Below are 18,567 nucleotides of genomic sequence, written 5' to 3'. Positions count from 1 at the left end.
TGAAGGCAGACTAAGTTAAAGATGTATGCTATAAACCCTAAAGCTACCACTAAAAATATAAAACAGAAGCATAGCTAATAAGCCAACAAAAATAATTTTTAAAAAATCTGAAAAAAGGAAGAAAAAGTGGGGAAAGGGAACAAAGAACAGATGGGATACATAGAAAATAAATGGATTGATGGTAGATTTAAACCCAATTGTTATAAGTTGAGTTGTACCCCTCCCCACACCAAATTTGTATGTTGATGTCCTAACTCCCAGTATCTCAGAATGTGACTGTATTTAGTGATAGGGTCTTTAAAGAGGTGATTAAGTTAAAATGAGGCCGTTAGTGTGGCCCCTGATCCAATGACTGGTATCCTTATGAAAAGAGGAATTTGAGACACAAACACACACAGAGGGAAAGAGAGAAGACAGCTTATCTACAAACCAAGGAGACAGAACTCAGAAGAAACCAAACTTGCGAACACCTGATCTAGGATTTCGAGTCTCCAGAACTGCGAGAAAATTGAATTAGAAGGCACCATATTTAAGGAGTCATATTTGGTCTTGATGGTAGATCACAGCATCCTAGGCTCCCAGCCTGATGCAGTGGTTGAATGAGACTTTGGGGTGTCCCGGGATGGAGGGTGACTACTTTGCATGTGGTGGGGACATGAATAATTATGACCAGGGGGAGGACTGTAGTAAGATGATGCCATTAATGTGTCCTCCAAAAAGATAGGCTCAAGTCCTAACCTTCAGTACCTGTGACTGTTAACTTATTTGGAAATACAGTCTTTGCAGGTGTTATTAGGTTAAGGTAAAGATTACTGGATTAGGGCCCGCACACAGAGAGAGGGAAGACTGTCATGTGAAGATGGAGACAGAGATTGGAGTGATGCCAAGGAATGCCAAGAACCCTTAGAAGCTAGGAGGAGACCAGGACCTTCCCTAGAGCATTTGGAGGGGTCACGACCCTGCCAACACTTTGATTTTGGATGTCTGACCTCCAGAACTATGAAAGAGTAAATTTCTGCTGTTTAAAGCCATCCAATTTTTGCTATAATACTTTGGATAAGAGTACCTACTTCATAGGATTTCTGTGCATTAATTATTAAGTTAATCCACATTGATATTTAGAATAGTGTCTGGCACCTACTGATAGCTCAATAGGTGTTTTAGTCAACCACGGACTGCATATATGTGGACCCATACGATTATAATAGAGCTGAATTTTCTGTAGGAAACGAAAGGAAATGTGGTTCAGGAGAAATTTTTTGTTCTTCCTAATGGGATCAGTATCTGTGGGGCTTGGCAATAGATCCCTCTCACTCACAGCACCTCAATTTTGAGTGCATACCCCAGTCAGTCAGCCACTGACCTATTTCAGCACAGAGAAACCTGTCCCCCCAACACTCCATATTCAGAGGGCACTACAGCCCTCCCAGGTGTAGCTTGATGGCCTTCAGAGTTCATTGCTGTAAATTCTTTGATGAGGACCTAAGATCCTGTACAAGAATACAGGTCCACAGAAGCCAGTACTAATCTATGCATTTCAGGGGCGGTTCCTGGCACACTGTCAGTTTAGTAAAAGCTTTCTGTGGTAGAGTGGAGCCAGCCTGTCCCTGTACTTTGGAAATATTTTCAGGCTGTAATGATGTAAAGCATAGATAAGTTTTATTTCTTCCATCAATTCAATGCCAGAGAGAGCCCTTTGTTCCAGATAGGGTCAATGGAACCAAAAGCAAATTTCCGAAGTCAAAATACTGAGTCCTCAGTGTTTCACCCTCTCCATGTTAAACACCCTAAAAAAACCCCATGAATGCTACAAAGTTCCTTAACCTGACCACTGCTCCAACATGCAATAGCCCAAATCACATTGTCATGATAATCTCCTATGTTCCTGGATCTCTCCATCTTGATTTCTTATTCCTACTGATCCTCAGCCCCCCTCTCACTCCCTCCTGACAGTCACTGTTATGGTGACCTATGCCTTATCCAGCCAGTTGCTCCTTGATATTTCCAATCAATCCAGCCCACATCCCTGTTCTTGCAGCAGCTACAATGTTCTATTTCCAACACTGTCAGAAGAAAGCAGGGGGAGGACTTGTGGGACAATGTTTATAAAGTCTACAGTGGCTGACAGTAATGTTCTCAGCCTTCACATTCACTCAGCACTCACTCAGTTACCCAAAACAACTTCCTGTCCTGTAAGCTCCATTCATGGTAAGTGCCCTATACAGGTGTACCACTTTTTAATCTTTTATACTGTATTTTTACTGTATCTTTTCTATATTAGGTGTGTTTAGATACACAGATACCATTATGTTATCATTGCCTACAGTATTCAGTATAGTAGCATACTGTCCAGGTTTATAACCTAGAAGCAATAGGCTATATCATATAGTCTAGGTGAGTAGTAGGCTATACCATCTAGGTTTGTGTAAGTACATGCTATGATATTTGATGAAATTGCCTAATGATGCATTTCTTAGAATGTATCACCATCGTAAAATGATGCATGATGGTATTATTTTATCATCTAACTTAATCTTCTATGCATTTCTGGGGCAGTTCCTGGCACATTGGTGCTTCATAAATTCTAATTTCCCTTTCTGGCCCCTTCACAAAGTTGGTGTGAGCTGTCATTTTATTACATTTCCCCATGCTCCCCAACAAGTTGTAGCTTAAATAGTCTTGGCCTACCTGCACCACCCAGAAGAATGGCTGCCTACCCAGATGAGGCCAATGGCAGAGAGAAAGCAAGAGAGAGCGTGTGGATGCAAGAATACCGTAGAAGTAGAATCCATGAAGATTTGTTTTAATTAGAAGAAGTATAAGGAAGAAGTAGGAACTACAAATGGTTTTGAAACTTCTTAAGTGGGTAACTCCATGATGGTGGTGACATTTCCCAAACAGGGGACAGTGGAGAAGAGGCAGATTGGATAGGAACTATGGAAGAAACTAAACTTTTGTATCTTAAGTTGGAGATGCTGGTGGAGTAAACAAGTGGAGATATCTAGCAGAAAGCTAAAAATAAGAATTGGATTTCAAGAAGTGTGGGCTTTTTTAGTGCTGATGGAAGGAACTGACACCATGGAGCTGATATGATTTGTGGGGGAGAAGTTCACTTAAGTAGAAAAGCGGGCTGATGGCTGTCGACATCTTTTGAACATTTCCATCTTTCTGTCCTGTGGGAGTCACAAAATCAGCATGTCCAAAGTGGAATTAATCATCTTCCCAGCAAACCTATTTCTCTTCTTGACTTCTCTAGCTGTACAAATGGCACTAACCACTCTCTTATTCACTCTGGCTCAAACTTTAGTCATCTATGTCTCCTCCCTTAATTCTTTATGCAGTAAGTTTCCCCTATAGAAAATTCTGAAAAATCCATAAAAACAACAAGTAGTTGTTGATAATGGAACTATTTTCGATGATTTTTAGTGTATCATCCTGGTCATATTCCTATGCAAGTATAGATTTTATTTCCTTTATACATGCATAGAGTCATATTCTACAATACACTTTTAGCGTAACAGTTTTATTGAAGTATAACAGTCATGCAGAAATGTGCACAATCAGAAATTGATGACCTCTTATGTCCTTCAATGTTCTCCCACATCCATTTCACAAGACCACAAGGTATTCCATCCCATAGCTGTCCCGTAATTTAGATAACCACGGTTGCAGGATTTCTGGCTTTATTCTAGTCTTCTCACCTATCCCTCCACAATGCCGCAAAGATAGATTTACCAGCATTTAACATTTTTGTGCCCATTTCCAATTTTTCCTTAGAATAAAATTCCTAGAGGGAGAATTTCTGGGTCAAAAGGCATGTGCATTAAAAAACACAAACTTTTAATTTTAGAATTGTTTTAGGTTTACAGAGAATTACAAAGACACTACAAACAGTTCCTATATACCCCTCACCTAGTTTCCCCATTAACATCTCATGTTAGTATAGCATGTTTGTCACAATTAAGGAACCAATATTGAGATATCATTAGTAACTAAAGCATGCTTTTTCCAGATTCATTCTCTCTCTCTCTCTCTCTCTCTCCTCTCTTTCCCTCTCCCTCCCTCTCTGCCTCCCTCCCTCCCTCTCTCCTTTTTTGCTGTTCCAGTATCCCATTCAGGACACATTACATTTAGTTGTCATGTTGCCCTGGGCTCCTCTTGGTTGTGACAGTTTCTCAGACCTTCCTTGTCTTTGATGACCTTGACAATTTTGAGGAATACTGGTCAGGCATTCTGTAGAATGCCTCTTTTCAATTGAGGTTTGCCTGATTTTCTTCTTATGATTAGACTGGGGTTATGGGTTTTGGAAGGGAAGAGATAAAATACCACTCTCATCATATCTGGTCCACATACTGCCAACATGATTTATCACTGTTGATGTTAACCTTGATCACCTAGCAGAGGTAGTATGTGTCTCGTTTCTCTACTATAAAGTTACTCATACCCCCCCTTACTGTACTCTTTGGAAGGAAGTCACTATGCACAGGGCACATTTAAGAAGTCGGGAGTTAAGCGAGAGGGTGGAATATCTACATAAATTACTTGGAATTCTTGTGCTTTACAGAACTATCTCTTCTCGTTTATTAATTTATTTATATCAGTACTCATATCATTACCTTATAGCAGTATTAACTCATGGATATTTCATTTATACTTGGAGTTATAATCCAATAGTACTTCGTTTTTCGTTGCTCAAGGCATGTGTATTTTTAATACTCTGAGGAACTCACTGAATAAAGCTACCAAGCCAAAGGTTGTACCAACTCTAATGGTTAAAATGAGGATCCGTATCCCCTCAACTTCACACACCCTTTATACAAATACAGCAGCAAGCAAGGGCGAGGCCTACGCCCTTCCCTAGCGCCCAATTTCCTGATGCCCCCCAAAGAAGATGAGGTTAGCATGGGGGATCCTTCCCCAGATGGGCACCTCACCCCAGCCTAGCCGCGGCCCTAACCGCAGCCCCTTCTAGTCCACTCTCTGGCCTCCGGGGTTCCTCATGGTCCCGCCCTCTTTAGGGCGGAAGTTAGCCTGGCCGCGGGCCGGAAGCGCTGGACCGGGGCGGGCTCTCTCACGCAGGCAGCTCCTCCCACTTCGCCACTGCCCCACCCCACCGGCCTATACCGGAAATGAGGTCAGAAGGGGGAACCCCGGCGGGGAGACTCGGCCAAAAAGCGGAGGCCGGTGGAGGTACCTGCGGCAGCTGGTGAGGGGGAAATGTGGGTTGAGAGGGTCGGGGTACAGGGGGCCGGCCCCAGTGGGGCTCCGGGACCCTGGCCGCGGGTGAGCGGCCAGAGGTTCCGTGAGGCCGCGGCGGCCGGGGGGAGGGGCGAGGATGGTGGGGCCTTGCTTTTCAGGGCCCATCGCCTCTGTCCCTGGGGATAAGAGTCGGGTCGTTTCCGGGGCGACCGTCCCCTCCTCTTTTTTCCTCTTTATGGCTCTTTTTGGGCCGGCGACCGCGTGAGGGCTTGGTGGCCAGAGCCTTGGTCGTCCTAGTCCTCGGGGGCGGGCCGGGGCGTTAGTGAGTCCTTCGAAACACGCTTTTTTTCCTCACGTATGCGGCCAGGTTGCAACCCCTGCACGGAGACAGCTTAGCTGCCAGTACTTGCTTTTGCGCAGTTTCTGCCCTAAAAGGGCTGACCACCCCCTCATTCCCCACCCGCTAACCCCCTGCCCCTGGTGATCACGAGTGAGAAGTCTCCTGCCTTTCCTTCCTCCTCCGCCCCAACCCAGTCTAGTCTCCCCCTCCGACCCTACTCCTGCGTCTCGTATTTCTACCGATTTCCCCTTCCTTTGCGCGACTCATACAGCCTTTCCTCTCCCTGAATGTTTGCCTGGGCCCGAGGATCCTCTGGGACTGTGCCTCCGAGGCTGGAGGTGTGAGAGTTCCAGGGTTCTTCTGTCACTTTCCGAATTAGAGGCAGGAAAAGATTCTGCACAGGCATTCGACTACCAGTTGTTTAGTAACGTAGTTACACATTAAAGTTTGTGCAGTTCTGCCTGAGTTTTTAAAGCAGTCGTTCTTTATTAGGGAAGTCGATTTAGACATGCTGTCCCCACTTGTTTATGTGTTTTGGCCTTAGGGACAGTTGTCTCCCAAACCCCAGTCATGGCGTTTTTTAAACTACTTATTTCTTAAAGGGAAGTGGTCATTTTATGTGTGGCTTTTGACACTTTGAGAAGTTTTGTTTGGTTGGTAGTTTTGGAACTAGATGTCCCCATTGCTCCCACCGTTGTGGCAGATAAGCCAGCGGGCTGTTTTCCTGCCCTTGAGTTCGTTGGCATAGGGACAGCTTTTAGAAAGTTTTTTTGCAAAATGTAAACTGCATGAACGGAAATATGGTCTGAGAGTGGCGCCATGCAGAGCTTTACGCTCTAATTATCGTCTAGAAATACTTTGGGCTTAACAAGGGCTAGGGAAAAGTCCTAATTTAATATGTATTTAATTAGGTGTTGTATAAATTATATTAGACATTTCCCTGTAAAGGGCATTTTGAAAATTGCTCTTACTACTTTCATCCCTTTGGAAGATTTGCCTCCGAAGTGACCCTGAAGTATGATGGTTTGACAAGAATGAATAGAAAAATAGAGAATTTTGGAAAGCAGTTAGCTAGAAATCTTAGAGACTCCACACACCCCGTTCAGTCTCAGTTATATCCTGTTTTTGTGTGATTGTCTAGTACTATAAAGCACATAATTAGGATGGTCACTTAATTTATTTTCTGAAGGATGGGGAGAAGAGTTTAAAAGTTGCTAATTATTAAGAAATACATGCCATACTCTATAAGGGTCTTTACCTGGTATCTTCCCGGTGGTATGGGGACCAGAATGGGTGTAAACTTAGTCTCTTTGTTTCCATTCAGCGTACAAACCTGGGCCACTGCAAATTCTCGGGTCACTAAAACTGCAAGCCGTCTTAAAGAGTGTCATTAGGTTGTCTTTCTGTTCCCTTCCACAAGCATTCTTATTAGTAATCCCCACCCATAAAATAGCCTTTCATCCATGGCTTTGAAGTTGTGTGTTTTTCTGCTTCTTTCTGATGAGACATTCTCTAATCTTTTTGGATCTCATCATCAGGTAATTTAGTGACAAATTTAATTAGGGAAAAAGGGGAAAGATTTATTCCCCTGAGTTTGCTTGTTTTTGCTAATATTCCAGTTGTCATCTGGTGAGTGTTTGGGTTTTTTGTGCTTAAAAACTTGTTGACTTCAGGCATTTAACCAGGGCCAGAGACCTATTTTCAGTGGCCAAAATGAGCATGGATGGTAGGAACAGAGTCTAAATGTAGCCAGATGAAAGGTGACTTTATTTTCTATAGATAGGGACTCTGCAGTGCCATGATCTATTTTATAAAGTTATTCTAAAACAACAGATCCTGTTCAGGCTCTCTTTTTCTTTTTTTGTATTCCTTTTGGCAGATGTGGCCTCATGGATGAGCTGGTACATGACTTAGCCTCAGCCTTGGAGCAGACATCTGAACAGAATAAGCTTGGTGAGCTGTGGGAGGGTATGGCCTTGAGCCCTCGGCAGCAGAGGCGGCAGCTTCGCAAACGGAGAGGCCGGAAGCGCCGTTCAGACTTCACTCACCTGGCAGAGCATACCTGCTGCTACAGTGAGGCCTCTGAGTCCAGCCTGGATGAGGCCATTAAGGACTGTCGAGAAACGGCCCCAGTCACCAATTTTAGTGATTCTGATGACACAATGGTAGCCAAACGGCACCCAGCTCTCAACGCCATTGTTAAGAGTAAGCAACATTCTTGGCATGAATCTGACTCCTTTACCGAAAATGCACCCTGTCGACCACTCAGGCGCCGGCGGAAGGTGAAGCGAGTGACATCAGAGGTGGCTGCCAGCCTTCAGCAGAAGCTCAAGGTGTCAGATTGGAGTTATGAGAGAGGATGTAGGTTCAAGTCTGCTAAGAAGCAGCGTCTGTCACGCTGGAAGGAGAATACCCCCTGGACCTCGTCAGGCCACGGATTGTGTGAATCAGCAGAAAATAGGACTTTCCTCAGCAAAACAGGAAGGAAAGAAAGGATGGAGTGTGAAGCAGATGAACAGAAGCAGGGCTCTGATGAGAACATGTCAGAATGGTGAGATCTCCCTTACTAAGTGAAAGATTTTCCTGGTTAATTTTGCCCAAAGCACAAATCTACAGTCTTGATGAGTTCAACTTGCTTTCAAACCTGCCACTGTAATATTGATTTTATAGCCCTCCTTTAACCAGTCAGCCAGTATTTATTTCTAGCTTTTTAAAGAACATTCATGATTCTATTTCCCTATGTCAAGAAGGCTATAATGTAATAGAAACACATTTGCTTCTAAAACTTGTTTAAAACGTGTACCTCAAATGCACAACCAGAGTTTTATTTTAAAAACAGTTTGCTGCTGTTTATGCCATGTAGTTCATACATAGGTACTGTTCTTTAGAACCAGGGTCTCAGCAGAGGCTGGTGTGAGTGTGTGTGTGTGTGTGTGTGTGTGTGTGTGTGTGTGTGTGTAAATGTGTAAGTAAATGCTGGTGCCAGGTATATGGGATTTTTACGTGTTCCTAGGAAACTGCCTTTGCTCACTAAGAATCATGGCTTCAGATAATTCTGGCTTATAATTCTGTTCTCTGCTACTTAGTTTGACTGTATTGAGTTTGTTTTTTATGGTTGACATTCAGATTGTCTAAACACATGGAAGGCATTGATTATAACAGTACCGGGTCCCATTAGTCTTATGCCAAATGCCATCGAGCCAGAAAAATTTGTCTTTAATGGGTGCACGTTTAAAACATGAGTGTAGTTTTTATTTTTACTCGTCTTGGGAACATTGCAACTCCCCAGCTTGATACATTATTACTACCACTATTATTATTATTATTATTATTATTATCTGATAGCTGTTGGTGTTTTGGATGCGCAGTTCTTTGTGGTGAGGGACTGTCCCATGCCTTGCGGGATATATGGCATCTCTGTGTTGTTCCCACCCACTTAATAGTATCAAATGAAATGCCTCCATGTGTGCTCCCTAAGAGGGCTGAGTAGTCCCAGTGGAGAGCCATTTGTATTCTATTATTTACGTGGCGCTAACCATGTGCCAGGCACTGTACTGTTGTGCATAACATATATTCTTACATAACGTTCACTGCCCCACTGTATGGTAGGTACCGCTGTTGTATTTTATGGAAGAGGAAATGGAGGATAAGAGTGGTCAGATACTCTGCCCAAGGTCACCCAGTGGCAAAACTGGGAATTAAACCTGGTTCCAAAACTCATGTGGAACCATCATGTTTTCTTGCCCTTTGACTTTGCCTTTTCCATGGCTCTTTTTCTGCCTTATCTCAACTTTTACAGCCTTAGAATGTATGACCTTCCTTAGGACTTTGCTTCTTCTGAAGTTTGTCTGAAAAACAAAGACATAAATCTTGGGAACTCTGAGGTGAGGCTGTGTCAGTAACAGGAAAAGCTGGTTAGGTCTGTATGCCTGTACCTTTCACGCGTGGTCTTTAGTCCAACTTTACAATTCTTTCTTATTAACTTTATATTAACCAGTCTGCACAACTGGGTAGGCTTATAATTTGGCTTTCCTAATTTTCCTCTAATATATTCTAAGGCCTACTTACCCAATTTATATGTATAATTTGGGGTTATCAAGATGTTTTCCCTCATCATGCTATTTTTAATGAAATAATAAGTGCTTGGTCAACTTGAGCCTTTTTACAGTATTGAAGCCCTCAGTTGAGGTGTTCGTTTGTTTCAATATTGAGCATACATAGCAAATAGTAATCTTCTTACTGCTGAGAATGGCTATTTTAAAAATCGTGCTTTGGGATGGTATCTTGTGTATATTTCTTCCCTAGAGTTTCTTGTTAAGCCATGACATAATTGTGTGTGTGAGAGAGTGTGAACTCTGTCTGCTCTAGGATAACAGCCCAGGTACGGGTCCAGACACCGAGCCTGTGATCTAGCAGTGAGGCACTTGTGTCTTTTTGGTTCCTTCTTACCACGGACACATCTACTGCACATTAGAGACAGGTTGTGATACTATACTTTCTTGGTCTCCGAGAGCCTGTATAAATTGAAGTAGGCAGCAATAATTATGAAATTCTTACTCTTTTCAAATCGAGTAGACCTTGTTTCCCCATTTGGGCAATCTCTCTGGTCTATGACTTTAGAGATCTTCCAGAAATGTGGATGCTGAAGTCCTTGCAGTTTTGAGGGAATTGGTGGACTAGTAGCAGAAATAGAATGAGAAAAATTCTTCAGCATTTAATTATTTAGGAGTCTTAAATTCTCCTTGACTTATGTTGATGCATCTGTAGTTACAAACAGAAGTGCTTTATACTTTCCCGCCTAAATCTACTCTATGGGGAAAGAGGGGTGATTCTTACTTATTCTTTAACTGCATATTATGTTTAGTCTCTTAAGAGTAAAGTGGAACTAAAAATCTACTGCCCTCAAATAGTAAGCACACCTTATACACAGTAGCACTAGAGTGTGTATAAGTAGATAATGGTTTATGATTTGGATATTATACTGTCTTGGTGAGTTGTTGATTCTGTCATCATTTTCCGACTTTTTTCTGCATTAGAAGAAATACTTTCAAGAATCCTCTTAGTTGCTCTCATAAATCTGCTTGGATGTGCCAGTTTATTCACATAAAGATCAAAGTGTAGAACTTTATCTGTGGTATTGAAGGTTGTCAGAGTGTACTTGTATGTGATCCAACTTGTAAAATGATTAGGATGAAGCTGACCATTAAGCTTAGCTTAGCCTAGTCAGTGGATAGATAGAATCTTTTAAAAAGCATGAATAGGTATTTTAGGTTTGAAAATGTATGTCTCAATCAGAGAGCTTTATTTCTAATTTCCTTAAATTTACTCTGCTAACTAAACATGGAGCAGCTTTAAGCTTAACCAGTAATTCTTTCTGCTTTTCTCTTTCTGTTCTTCCTTCAGTTCTATACCAACCAATTCCTCAAGAGTTCTGAGGAACTAAAAGTGGTTATGATGTAATAGTTTTCTTATGCCTGCAAAAAGATCAGTTACTATTTTAATATTTTTCAGTGCTTGTGTGTTCCATTCTAAAATGGAACAACTGTTTTGTAAAATTACTTTTTGCTGATCTTTATTCAAATTGCCTATATAGCAGCTATTAATTAGGTAGTTCATGGGCTAATTTTGCTCAATTCTTCACTGACACATCATTCGTTTGTTCCATTTAAATAGAGTTTAGTTTCTTTTCTTTCCTAAGTGAATTGGTTTGGTGATGGGCTGAAGTTGCAGTCAGGAGCCTTTCCTAAGGTGATGTATTAGAGGCCGACCTTACAGGAAAGAAAATATTCCCTTGTCTTGGAAGGCAAGTGACAGAGATAGAGTGCTAAACCTTCCCCCTCCTCCTCCAGCCCGAGCTGACCTTCTGCGGCCCCTTGGTGCCTCTTGTTTTCTTATTTTTATAGAAAATCAATATCCCTTCTGACACAAACAATAGCTCAGAAGCAAGAATAAATGGGAGAAAGCTGAGATCTCTGTCCATCAGCTCTCACTTTAACTCCCCCAAACTCTTTAATTATGAGTGTGCTTTGCTCCCGGTGTTTGTGACAGTGAAATTGCTAAATGAGGACCATTTTAACCAAAGATTGGGTGATCAATAACACTCTATAGCAGTAGCTTGTCGGATCAATAGCATTCATTATTTCATGGTTAAGGTAAGTAGCCTCCTTTGCAAGTGGAGGTCATTAATCAGGAGTTACTGGAGCTGTGGAAAAGAATATATGTGGTAGGTTGAAGCTGTTCTTTTTTTCTGTTCTGCAAATAGGGATGCTGACCAGGAGTATATTTACCATTGCTGCAAGTGGTACAATTGCATCTGAGAGTATTGAATAGCTCGCATAGTGTGCTTGTATAGATTTAATCAAAGTTTGCTAGGACATCCTTAGGAAGAGCTGAAAAGGATGACATGGGAGGTAGATTTCATACTATTGTATTTGAGGATCTGTCTCTTGAAAGATGTGTTAGGGTTATTTTGTTTGGCTCCAGAAGAAGGAACTAGGACTCATAGATAGAAAGCATAGAGAGCTAAGTGTTGCCTCTGTATAAAATATAACATTCTAAAAATTAGAACTCTGTAAAAATGAAGTGAATTGTTTCACCAGGTAATGAGTTCTAGATGCCTGGAGGCATTCAAGCCTGGGCATAGTGACCACTTACTGAGTTATTGTTAAGTTGGAGAGGTTGAACTGAATGACCTCTAAAGTCCCATGCCACACTGAGATTCTGTAATTCTTCTCAGTCACAACCTCCTTCCCATCACTTGAACTTCAGTTTTTATAAAGCGTCTGATAAGCAGCCTCCACTGCCCACTAAAACACTTATGAAGGCATAAAACGTTGCAAACTCACATCAACAGAAACTAGGATTTACAGTCGTCCTTTTGCCAAGATTTCCCCAAACTACAAGGCTGGTAGAACCACGCTGGAGAGTGCAGTCAGAAGCCTGCATCAACCGTGCCGAGCTTGCACTGCAGGTGGACAGCGAGGCCCTGCCTCCTTTCTCTCTAGTCAGCCCTTGGTTCAGAAATGCAGGATCCACTGCATTCAGGAAAGTGGGCAGCTGCAGTTTGAGTCTAGTGTTGTTCCATCCTTTACTTCCCAATCAGTGTCTTTCAGTTTCTATTTGGGGGCTGTAACTTCCAGAATACACTTGGATAGCAAATCTTAGCGTTTTCTGTGTGTGTATTTGTGTTTGGGGGTAGGAGACAGTCACAGCATATCGAGTCCTAGGAAATAGAATCTCCAAGAATAAAGTTTACTGTTGGCATGGGCAGAGAAGGAAAAAGCACTCAGAGTAGAAATTGTAGTGTTTTATACACCTTCATTTGGCGCAGACTCCTAGAATGGGGTCAGACTCAGGCAGTGAGGGTTAGAAGGTTCTGTCTCAGCCCAACATAGCTATATGAGACAAAAACCTACCAGTGATGCTGGGAATTAGCCTCGGGGGTCTGTACGTCCCCTTCGCCAGTTGTAGTTGTGAGAACATGTTACCCATATCCTCGGGAATAGATAATGGGGCCAAGGGTAATTTACATACCCTTTCTGTTGGCAAATACGATTCTAGGTAAACCAGTTCTCAGTGAGAGGCCTTTGAACAAGTTCCTCAGTGTAAGGGAAAGGAATCATTATCCTGAAAGTTCAGAGGAAGAACTAATCTTTGAAAATGATTGCCAGTGGAAACCAGGAGAACATTTTAGAAATTCTTCATTAGGATGCAAGAAGGTATAATCACTTTGGAATAGGAGCAGTAAGTCGTAAGGACAGAAAGATGGCTATTTGAAAACCCAGTAGTATGGGAGGAAAAATTGTAGGGAAATTTGAAATGTAATTGCAATGCTGAAATGAAGGACAATTATTCTGCAGTACATTGAGTTCATGATGTGCAAAACTTTGGAAGCCCTCCCAAAAATGCAGAGAGAGGAGATAAAAATGAGAGAGAAGGTGGGCCAGCTGAGTGGCGTGTTGATTAAGAGTTGGCTTGGGACGCCAGCTCTGAGCAGCAGAGCCCCGGTTCAGATCCCACATGAGGGCCAGTGACACTGCCCTCTACAGCTAAAATGGTGAACAACAGCTCAACCTGGAGCTGGGCTGCCGTGAGTCGCCGGCGACGGCGTAGGCTGCAGTGGGCTGGCCGGCAGCGGGCGTGAGCTTTCGCGAGCTGCCGCGAGCCGCCGTGAGCGGCCGTCCAGTGGCAGGCCAGCGACTGCCTCACCAGGGAAGAGCACAATGATAATACCAACCTGGGCCAGTGAAGCGACATCCTCCACAACTAGACTGAAGAACAAAAGGACAGCTACTTGTCTGTTTCCCTTCCTCCAACTCCCCAATAAAATCTTTAAAAAAAAAAAAACATGAGAGAAGGTGATAAACTTGGGTGACAGAGAATAGAGGCCCAGTCTGCAAGTATTAAATATTCCCAAGGAAGAAACCAAAGTATTGGAATAGAAGAATGATTTAAAAATATAACTGAAGAGAAAAAGTGTTCCTGGGTTGAAAAATTAAGTATAAAGATTAAAAGGGAAATCTAATCAAAAGAGACCTCTACCTATCTTGGCAATATTTTTGCATTCTGCATTGGTGGTTGGGGTGGACCAGAGAGAAAAATCCTAAAAGAGATGAAAAAATAAGGCTGGCATTCATCCCTATAGTATAAATGTGAGGGCCTACATCTTCCTAGAGGTTTTGGGAGGGGGTAGGGGAGGGGAAATTGCTTTCCTCTTCCCTTGTCCCCGAATTTTATGTACAATAAAGATAGATTTCATATGGAAAGGCAATACAAAGACATTCTCAGATTTTCAGGTCTCAGAATGTGTGCCCTTTTAAGAATTTACTCTGAAAAGACATTTTACCTAACCAAAGATGAATCACTGTTAGCTCTAAGAAAAGGTAAGTCTTAAAAGGATGGGTGGACTTCTCTAAGGCTCAGCCCCCACCCAGCTCAATAGAAGAGTCCTGCGGAAAATCATTTATCTCTGCAAAGTATATCTGATTGCGGTGGCCGTGTTAATGAACCTGTGAAACTGGAGAGGTTGCTGCCTTCCTGGTGCCATCTGAATGAAACTGGAAAACTACTTCATTATGCATTCTCATAATTTATTATGGGAGTAATTTTGCAATCGGTGTGAAATATATCCCTGAAAAACCTCTCACTGAGTCTGATTACGTGTGGCTACAAATGTACCACCTCGATCCAGGAAAAAGACGGAAAAAAAATGAGCAATGATGTCTTTGGGTAGTGTGCCTAAGAGTGACATTTTTTCTTTCTGTTTTTTCTGACTTGTAAGTCCATTTTAAATTTGTATTAAATGCATTATTATGTAATAACAAATTAAAATGAAAACCCGTTATTTTTTAGCATGATGATGTAAGCCATAAATTCTATCCTGCTTGTTTATTTTAAAATTAGATGTAAAAGACATCTTATTCGTGCTATTTGGTTAATCTTAAATGAGTAAGAAACTCAGGTGGTAATTTCTTGATGCCAACTTTTGATTACAGAGGATCAACTAATTCTGTGCCTCTATGTTGTAATTAAGATAGGTGTAAACTATCATTCAGTTCTAAATTTACAGTCTTCTGTGGTTAGGGGTATGAAAGAACTAGCAAGCTCTCAGGTTGGAGGATAAGCTGTGTTTTTTTTTCTCCCAATTGTGGGAATTTATAGAAATTAGAGAAAGTTTTCATAATAAGATGTTGGGAGAGGAAAGCCTATGAACTGCTGGCTAGGTTGATCTTCTTTACACTTATGTTATTTCAGTTGGATGGGGTTCAGTTGCTTTCCTAACAATATTGTAGTAATTAGGTAATACAATTGGTCCAAAATCCAGGCTTTAATTTTGTTTGTCTTCTTTAAAATGGTGGCTATGCTGCTGAATTAAGTGTGGGAATGTTTTTTAGTGAAAACCAGTATAGAGAAATGTGATGTATTATTACTACTTTTACTCACATATGAAGATTCTTGAGACATTTTTCTGGCTCATAAAAGGGGTGATTCCCTTACTATCATAAGGTTAAATTCTAGACTTGCACCACCCCTTATTTTGCATTATATTCTTCATTAGAAAGTATTCTTCTCTCAACCTTTTCACATCCTTCTCCCATAGTCTAGACTAAGTTTTTAATAAAATGCATGCATTTAAATTGTGATCAACATGTTTCTGTTTTAGTTTTAGTGCTGGTTATAATAGTGTCTGGTACGTAGCAAATACTTAATAAATTCTTACTAAGTGAATGAGTGGAAGTTTAGGAGACATGGGCGAAGGCGGTCAGAAATCCTTCCTCTTCCTGTTAGAGACTTTTTATTGGCCCAGTTTGGGATTGAATTCTTTTGAATAATGTATGAATTATTTGTGGAGTTAATGCATTTCTGCTCTAAAATATTTTAGAAGTATTCTAGGAAGATTTTTGTATGTAAGCTAGTCATAGATTAGAATCATATAAAAACAGGAAGTACGGAACAGCTCCCTAGGCAAAGACAGGAGGCATTGATGCCTCTAGGAGTTGCTACCATTTTAGGACAAGACAAGGTTTCATTACCTGTTATCTTTTTCTGAAGATTAATAAAGGCTGGGTTTTGTCTTCCTGACTAAGCTCCAGAGGATCACAAGTGGAGTGGACACTAGAGGTAGGATTGCATTTTTTTCTTATAAAAATGAAGAATAGAGCTTTTTTCCTTTCATAGTAAAAAGGCTCAAAGCAAAAGAATAATAAATTTGAAGGTTTTGGAATAGGAAAAATTTGTAGGAGCCTGACATCTTTTAACTTTTTGACCTCGTGATCTGCAAAGGTGCTAAAAGAAAATTGTCTTTATTGAGAGATAAGAGCTTATTTTTCACAGGATATTAAATATTCTGTTTAATTGATATTAACATTTTATAGCTGATTAAATCATTGAAATCTTGCTAATCTGATTTTCTTTTTTCTTTTTTAAAAGATTTTATTGGGGAAGGGGAACAGCCAAGTTGTTGTCCTTCATTCTTAGTTGTGAAGGGCACAGCTAGCTCAGCTCCACGTCCAGTCACTATCCAGCCTCCTGTCGGCAGCTCACTGCCACTCAGCTCAAGGTGCCGTGTTCAATCTTAGTTGTGGGGGGCGGGGGAGGGGCTGCCATCCCATGCGGCAGTCGAACCAGCAGCCTTGTTGTTAGCACCACGTGCTCTCACCAGCTGAACCATCCTGCCACCTGTTGGCAGCTCAGCGGCAGCTCAGCTCGGGCGCAGCTCACTGGCCCATGTGGGAATCGAACTGGCGACCCTGTTGCTCAGAGCTCGAGCTCTTAACCAACTGAGCCACTCGGCCGGCCCCTGATTTTCTTTTTAAATTGTAATCTCTGAGCCAGATGTGAAGGAAGGCTGCAGAACTGGACAACTTTGGCTTGTAACTTGGAAGGAGAAATACTTGCTTCTTGTTTATAGCTAGCACTGCATATTTGCATGCTTCATCATAATGTTTATGTGCAAACATGCCATGAAGTTCCTGTTTTTTTCCTCAGTAAATTATGCTAACAGTTTCTTACATATGATTAGATTTCTACAATGCAGGTTCTTCTGAGGGAATAAATAGAATTAGCAAATGTAATCAGATGAAATTGTCATTTCCAGGTACTGGTAGAATGATGATACTTCTATGTAATAAGTGTTCTGTAAGACATAAATTATTTTCTCTGAAGAAAATACATACCTCCCTTGATCATAATCTTAAAATCCTGGTGATAGTTCTGTGACATCATTGCTGTACTCTAATTAATTATACGAGGTGTGATCAAAATATATGGTGAATGTTTAAATTAAAAAAATTTATTATAGTAGAAGACACATTGCCATTAATCTCCCTTAAAATACTCCCCCTCGCTTCGAACATACTTATCCCATCGTTCTTGCCTCTTTCTGAAGCAGTTCTGAAAGTCCTCTTTCGTGAGTGTCCTTACTTCATTCTCCATGATGACAACCTTCTGTGTCACACATCACTTCTGATAGGCAATTTCTGTCAAATAAAAACATTACAGTGTGCCCTCATCAACCTTTTTCATCGAATTTGGCACCGTGTGACTTCTGGCTCTTCCCCAAAGTCAAAATGATTCAGGACATCGAGGCAGCCATGACAGCACAACTAAAGACACTCATGAAAGAGGACTTTCAGAACTGCTTCAGAAAGTGGCAAGAACAGGATATGTGTCTTCGAAGTGAGGGGGATTCATGGCAATGTGTCTTCTGTAATAAATTTTTTAAAATTTAAACATTCACCATATTTGTTGATCACACCTCATATATAGGAAATTTATGGAAGAGATTAGTCCAAGCTCTTTCAAGAACAGTGAATATCCTTAAATGCTGTTGACAAAAATAGAATATGTGCAGTGACAGGAAGGTTTTAGGTTACCAACACCTTTTTTGATCCAGCAGATTTCTTTGACCTTGCCCCCTTTATTTAGACTATGCGGAGAGAATGTAATCCATGGAAAAAAAAAAGATCGAGAAAGCACTGGATCTTGTAGTGCCTACCAGTAGCTGGAAGTGAATGGGGAAAAGAATTGATAGACTTTGTAATAAAGCAACAGTTTTAATTTTTTAATTGGAAATATTCAGAGGGGACCATAAATATTGCAGAGTGAACTTGTAATACATGTAGAGCAGGGATCATCAAACTTCCTCTGTAAAGAGCCAGATGGTAAATATTTTAGGGCTTTGTGGGCTATATGGTCTCTGTTGCAACCACTCTACTTTGCAGTTGTGGTATGAAAGAAGATATAGATGATATATAAATGCAAGAGTATGGCTGTATTCCAATAAAACTTTATTTATGGACACTGAAATTTGAATTTCATCTTATTTCCACATGTCACAAAATATTCTTCCTTTGATTCTTTTCCCCTCATGGATTTAAAATGGAGTAAAAACCATTCGTAACTCACAGGCCATACAAAAATAGGTGACTGGCTATTGCTTGTTGACCCCTAAATCTCAGCTAGTGACAATTGCTAACCAATAAAGCCTATAACATGATGGTGCAGTAGAATATCTGTCCCATGGCCTA

At 41.2% G+C, this 18,567-nt stretch overlaps 1 protein-coding gene across 6 annotated transcripts in view; it reads left to right on the top strand.

Moving 5' to 3' along the window:
* The first annotated feature begins 5,102 nt into the window (after positions 1 to 5,102).
* The window catches only part of GPATCH2L (G-patch domain containing 2 like), a 52,321-nt gene continuing 38,856 nt past the window's right edge, over positions 5,103 to 18,567 (top strand). For 4 of the 6 annotated variants that reach the window (XM_019640387.1, XM_019640389.1, XM_019640390.1 and 1 more), the window contains exons 1-2: positions 5,103 to 5,206; positions 7,419 to 8,090. In XM_019640387.1, the coding sequence (XP_019495932.1) occupies positions 7,429 to 8,090 (662 nt within the window). In that variant the 5' untranslated portion in view covers positions 5,103 to 5,206; positions 7,419 to 7,428. The remainder of the gene's footprint in view (positions 5,207 to 7,418; positions 8,091 to 18,567) is intronic. The other 2 variants (XM_019640392.1, XM_019640388.1) reach the window with 2 other exon arrangements.

This window comes from Hipposideros armiger, unplaced genomic scaffold, assembly GCF_001890085.2.
Source record: "Hipposideros armiger isolate ML-2016 unplaced genomic scaffold, ASM189008v1 scaffold_49, whole genome shotgun sequence".
In the NCBI taxonomy this organism is placed as follows: domain Eukaryota; kingdom Metazoa; phylum Chordata; class Mammalia; order Chiroptera; family Hipposideridae; genus Hipposideros; species Hipposideros armiger.
This window is presented reverse-complemented; position numbering and strand designations above follow the sequence as displayed.